The 7,012-nt window shown below is 38.7% G+C and overlaps 1 protein-coding gene across 1 annotated transcript in view; it reads right to left on the reverse strand.

Moving 5' to 3' along the window:
• The window catches only part of LOC118241308 (NLR family CARD domain-containing protein 3-like), a 56,905-nt gene extending 54,619 nt beyond the window's left edge, over positions 1-2,286 (reverse strand). Inside the window, exon 1 of the mRNA XM_081697214.1 lies at positions 2,242-2,286. Within this exon, the coding sequence (XP_081553340.1) occupies positions 2,242-2,286 (45 nt within the window). The remainder of the gene's footprint in view (positions 1-2,241) is intronic.
• Positions 2,287-7,012: the final 4,726 nt, after the last annotated feature.

The following is a 7,012-nucleotide window of genomic DNA, read 5'->3' on the forward strand; positions in this document are numbered from 1 at the left end:
CTGATACACACTCTGCAGAGAGATCATTGATTCTCACTCTTTCTCTCTCTCTCTCTCACTCACACACACACACACACACACACACACACACACACACACACACACACACACACACACACACACACACCTCTCCCCGACACCTCTTCACATCTTATCTGCCATATGTACTCAAACAGGGCAATAAGCAAACTTTTCAGAAAACATCACAAAGTTTCCATTTATTTATTTTTTCTCTGATCTCTAACCAATTCGGTTACTCTATAAGTTTTATTACACAAGGTTTTTGTCCATTATCACACGTTGTACTCTTGCCACTTTCGGTGCATTCCACAACTGAGAGAGGTGTTGGGGGAGGGACGTAATTTACAACTTTTATACGAAAACCATTTCTTTCCCCACCGACTTTTTCTTAAAGCCATATATTCAGTACTTCACTCCTTTAGGTCACAGCCATAATTGTAAGCGATACATCTGAAAACTTTGCCAAGTCGTCTGAAAGAACATGGACATGGATCAACCGTTATCCTTTTTTTATCAGCAGGTAAGCAATTCAGTAATGCCTAACTAATTCATGCTAAACCTTATATTAGTATAAGTTACTAAAAAGGCTGATGTGTATTTAGCTATTTATTTAGCTAATGGTTGAAATACTTTATCGTGCATTGCATGATTTAATTCGGTGGAGCTTAGCGTCGTAATTAATTTCAGGTCTAGATAAAACATACATTTTAACAAACAATCAATACGCATTATCTACAAGCTATCATAACTATTCTTCTGCGAGCTATCTAGGAAAGGATATTGTCAATGTCTTTATTCTAATGATTATTGGTCAATATGTAATATGACCATTGTGCTATAGAGTACATGAAACATTTTGATCGACGGCTATTCTTATTCTCAGGGGTAGCTAAATAGTAAAACTTTAACTTCGAAGTCGGTTAATCTATTTACTTAAATTAACCAATACATAATGTAACATCATTGCGGTTTTGGTATAAAGGATACCATCATGGTGATCTTTTCTACTCATGGTCTATAATTCTGTTTTATGTGTTTTCATAGCTCCACTTCAATACATTTGACCTCTCCTCCACATACAAACACACAGACACACACAATTCAGCACAACAACCATGACACAAAAGTAACCACTAGTATCCCTCCCAACTGTTATTGGTAATATACATTCATAGAAACAGTCCTCAGTGTTGATCTGTCTGCAAAGTTAATGTTGTCTTTCAACTCGAGTTTAAATGACCATGATAGTTATAGGGAAAATGTATGAATTAATGTTGTATAAGACAAATTCTGAAATAAACTGCTATATTGAATAAAATATATATTAAAATAATAATAATAATAATCTCTATTAAGAATAATATATTATTATTATATTATCAGTGGTATTATTATTAATAAGAATTATATATATATATATATATATATATAATTATATATATATCATTTTTTTTTACTGAACATATCTGTTGTTTGAATATTTGGTCTGATTATCTGATTATGTATCATTCCACAAAATATCGCTACCCATGAATTCATCATCATTATCTTATAGATTCTAAGTTTTTATTTGTGATAATCACATCTTTTAGCGCATGCACATGGAAAATATGTACAAATCAAATTGCAAATTAAGACATTTCCCAGCTTTAGCTTATTATTTCCCTTATGTATATTTTCACTATGAATTCACCATAATATTCACCCTTATTATTCATTATTACATTTCTTTAATTTCAAATTTATACTGCATTCCAGTCTTCTATGACTGGATGATTCTTTTCTTGAAGGGCAACAATGATGGCTCATGAGGCATTTCAGGATCTATGGGAGCTTGTAGAGAACTAGCAAATCTTTTAGTTCCAATTATCCAAAAGGGATCTGTCATATCGCCTGATTCCTCATCTCACTACAACACCCAGCAGGCAGTTCGTCACCCAACCCAGCACCCCACCAATCCTGAACTTCACATCAGATCATCATCACCTGAATATTGATTTCACCTGTGTACTTGGTTATTTAAGCCTGTCTCTCACATTTGGATTTTGCGAAGTATTGCCACTAGTTCTGACTGTGCATACCGAGTGTTATTTCCTTGATTGCTTTCCCGTGTTTTTGCTCTCCGGACTACTGATTTTTGCCTACCCCTTTTGTATTGTTTGCCTGATTAGTTTTTTGCTCGCTGGTTATTGGACTGATTACCTACATGATTTGGATTACCTCTATATTGGCTTTCCTGGTTTCGACCCTGGCTCGTTCACCCATTACGAAGTTGGAACATCATAAATCTATCTATCTACATCCGCGAGCATCTGGCGTTCTTTGTCACGTTACAGGATCTGACAAATCCTATTCTGGTCTGGGATGTGCAGTTGTTTTCCAATTTTTCTCATTACATTTTCTTATTTTTTTCTCATTAAAATTTTACTTTTTCAAAACATTTTCCAGTCTTTAATTTTTTATTTTTTTCCCATCATTTTAATAAAATTTCCAGCTTTTCTATTTTCTGTGATGTTCGGGATCCAACCGAAAGTGGGTAATAAAGGTTGACACCTTTGGTGTCAGGTTGGTGCAGTTTCTCAGCTGAATTTGGAGCACAATAGTGGTACCAGGAGTGGTATATTACAACTTAGTCAGACTTGTTCCACAAAACCAGCTATCTGAGGGATGTTTTATGTGGGGCTGGATGGTATGGGAATCTGATATATTTATTATTTAGTTGGGTTATGGCTGATAACCAAGCCTGTTAAATATTGGCTGTCCCATCAACTAGTGGTTGGAGCCTGTTGCAGAAAACTGAGAAAAAAATACAGAATGTCACAGAAAATAGAAAAGCTGGAAATTTTATTAAAATGCTGGAAGCACAGCCAAAAACCTTTATTTTTAGAAACTGCAGGATCTACCAGAACTAACTATCATATGTAAAACAGCTAACTCAACATCCTGCAAAACAACTTTCCTTCAAACTTGAGTAGTGTGCAGAATATGTTTGTGCACATTCTAGAGTATCTTTCTCTGGAACAGTTGGCAGTGGCACTGAGTTGGACATAAATATCAATTCAGCCTTTATTTTTAATGGAAACTTCTCGCAGACCTTACTCATGTGGGTTAGATATTTTGTTTCAGTGCACAGTAACAACAACAGTAACAACAACCTAACACTACTCTGTAACAATGAAATCATAATTATGCAAATATATGCATAAAATGATTGAGTATATGTGTATAGTAGAGAGTGTGTATGCTGTATATGTATATGAGCTTTGCTCATCAAAGCTGGGAAATGCCTTATGTATAGAGCTTGGTTCAAAATTCGTCACCATTGTCCTGAATATTACAAACACAGACTTGAATAATATTTAAACCCTACAAATCCTTCTGTCGCCTGCTTCATGTTTTATCAAGTAAAATGATTCAATTTTATTTCATTGCAACCTGAAAAATTTACAAATGTGAATATTATTCAAGGTAATAATTTAAACACAAAGCTCTTGTGGGCTGTTTTTGCATGTTCACCTTTCAGAATTTACCTTTACAGCATTTAGCTGACACTTTTATCCAAAGTGACTTACAACTATGACCGCATATAACTTGAGCAATTGAGGCTCAGGGACCTAACAGTAGCAACTTGGCAGTGGTGGAGCTTGAACCAGCAATCTTCCAATTACAAAGCAAGTACCTTAACCACTGAGACACCACCGCTTTACTGATATTCATGATTTACATGATTTACTGATATTCTATGCTAGTATCATGAGGGATGGACCTTTCAGAGTACCTGCAAGTAGGGTACATGAGCACTGTACCAGTATGTGAAGGAGTGCAGGGCTGGTGAGGGGTGTTACAGCATGACACATTAGAAGACAACACTGCACTAGTATAACATAGTAGTAGACAGCACTGCTCTAATATGACACAGAAAACAACACTGCACTGGTATTACTGGAAGTCAGCACTGCACTAGTATGATTAGAAGTCAGGACTGCACTAGTATGACACAATAGAAGACTTCCAGTGCTCACTTTCAGCAGCAACCACTGCCTGCAAGATGTCAGGGCTTTTTATTAGTGTTTCCAAACCTGCCTCCTGTAGCTTGTATTCTTTTCAAACGATGATAGGATGCTGCTTACTGGAGTTTACTTTAGATGTTACAGTGACAATAATGGTGATATAGATTAAACATTGACTACAGCAAGAATCAGCTGCCTTAGGATCTCTCAAGACAAAGGTTCCTTTACACTCCACATCAAGCAGCTATGTAACTAACTGAGAGTGATTCAAGAATTATTTGCAATACCAAACTTATGAAGCAATGCTAAACATTACATTCACATACAGATTACATTTATAATGTTTGGCACTCTTAGCCAGAGTTGCATACATATATTACTTACATAAGATAAAATAAGATGAAAATAAATACATAAATGAAAAAAATACACAACACCAAGTCTCTCCAGTTCATTTATCCCCTGACAAAACGTCACATGTACCCATAATCATTTACATGACCATCAGTTCCTCACTGCACATCAACATCAGTGTGCACAGTCAAAAACCTTTATTTTTAGAAACATTTTAAAGTGGGCATGTAAGATGGACCATTTTGAAGTTAATTAGGTAAAATCCATTTGACATCTAGGAGAGAAAGTCTTCTCAGTACTACTCTCAGTGTTCTCATACAACCAGTAAAGCACCGTGATTGCTCCTGCACTGCACTGCATCAGACTATGTAGTTCATAACTGACCCTTCATTTTGTCACTTCAATTAAATGATCAGATATATTAGTCATCTTATATCTAACACGCTCATCCTGAATAATTATATCTGTAATGTATTAGGACTAATAAATAAGAGAGTACATTGCATGACTAGCCATTTAACAATGGCAGAACCCATTGGAATATTACTTTAGAATCAAGTATAGTCTACAAGATGAATGACATGGGAAAACTTTAAAGTTGCCAGGGTTAAACCAAAGTATCTACTCATTGCATTTGTGTACGCCATATATAGTAGTGTATGATCCTGGAACGACGTCACTGCTAACTAAACACATTTGATAACAGCTTTAGGAACGAAATGGAAAAAATATGGATTATTTTCAGTAATTAGTTACAATTCTTTATCAGACCACTCACATGATGGGGGAGGCGCGCTTAAATCAGAATCCCAGTCGAACAGACTAAAGTCCTGATCCCCGTCGTCTGAGCCATCTTAGAAAAAAATCAACACATTTGATTCACTTATTCTAGTATAAATGTGATTAATAAACATGCTTTTAAAAATACTTTTACGTGGAGAAGGTGGCCTACAGGTTAGTGTGGTTGAACAGTGTGAATAGACCTGGAGTTATTTAGACGTATGTTATAAGCCAAAGTGACCTCTGTATACGTTTCTATAGATGTCGCTGGTTGCACGCAGTCCCCTGAAAAACTTGTGAGCTCTGCCTGAGGGCTCGATGAATAGTGGATGACGGTAGAGGGATTCACCCCTTCTGTCTCTGTGTGACAAATTAACGCACTGTATAAACTTTTAGACATAAAGCCGACTTTTAACATATGGTAGATGCACTCTAGAAATGATTACCTTGTAACAAATCATTCAGTATCTGAACTGTTTTATCAGCTTGTGTCCTTATATCTGCAAACAAAAAGTAACAAAAAATTTAAATGATAAATAAAATATATAAAATTAAAAGTTTGTATAAAAGTTCACAAATAAGAAATTACCTTGGTCGGCAATTCTCTCCACAGATTCAAGGAACTCATGAATGTCGGAAACTACGGAAATACATAAAACAGAATTATAGACCATGAGCAGAAAAGATCACCATGATGGTATTATTTTATACAAAAACTGCATTGATGTTACATCATGTATGGGTTAATTTAAGTAAATAGATTCACCTACTTCGAAGTTACAAGTTTTTCTATTTAGTTACCCCTGAGAATAAGAATAGCCGTCGATCAAAAGAGTTTTAGTCAAGCAAAATGTTTCACGTACTTTATGGCACAGCAGTCATATTGCATACTGACCAATAATCATCAGAATAAAGAGACTGACAATACCCTTTCCTAGCTAGCTCGCAAAAGAATAGTTATGATAGCTTGTACATAATATGTATTGATTGTTTGCTAAAATACATTTAAGTTATGCAACCGGTAGAGATATCCTATCGGCTAATTCATAAAATACTTTCGTGAAAGAACGTTACGCCACCCATCCCGAACGCCCATCCTGAGCCTGTTCCTGGCCTAGTGGTGGCCTCCTGGCCTGTCCCCACCACCCAAGAGGTCTCTCAATCCCTGTGGGTACACCCCTGGATCTCCCTGCAGCACCACTGACTGTCGTAGCCTCGACTCCAGACCCAGCAGCGCCGCTGAGCAGTGCAACCCCAACTTTGGGCCTCGTGGACCCGCCGCTGACCAGTGCAGCCGTGCTTCTGGACCCGCTGACCCCCACAGCCGCGCCTCCTGGACCCGCTGCCACTGACTGCCACAGTTGCGCCTCCAGACCCTGCAGCACCGCTGAGCAGCATAGCCTCGTCTTCGGGCCTCCTGGACCCGTCGCTGACCAGCACAACCACACCTCCAGACCCGCCACACCTCCAGAACGCCTTAGCTGTGCCTCCGGACCTCCCGGACTTGCCGCTGAACACCACAGCTGTGCTTCTGGACCTCCTGTACTCGCCACTGAACACCGCAGCCGCACCTCTGGACCTCCGGGACTCGCCGCTGAACGTCGCGTCACTGGGCCTGGCTGTTCCTAGAGTGGAGGAGGCCACTCCACTAGTTCCAGCACCATGTGCCGGGCCTGTCCCAGCATCACGTGCCAGACTTGTCCCAGCGCCACGTGCCAGGGCTGTCCCCGTGGTCGCTCCTTGAGATGTGGCCCCTGTGGCTGCTACAGGTGTGCATCCCATGACATTTGGGACTCCCTCAGTCACGCCTTGTGGTGAGCCGGTGACCCTTGAGGCCCCTCCGTCAA

The sequence above is a fragment of the Electrophorus electricus genome, chromosome 1 (assembly GCF_041902795.1).
Source record: "Electrophorus electricus isolate QZ-2024a chromosome 1, ASM4190279v1, whole genome shotgun sequence".
Classification (NCBI taxonomy): Eukaryota; Metazoa; Chordata; class Actinopteri; order Gymnotiformes; family Gymnotidae; genus Electrophorus; species Electrophorus electricus.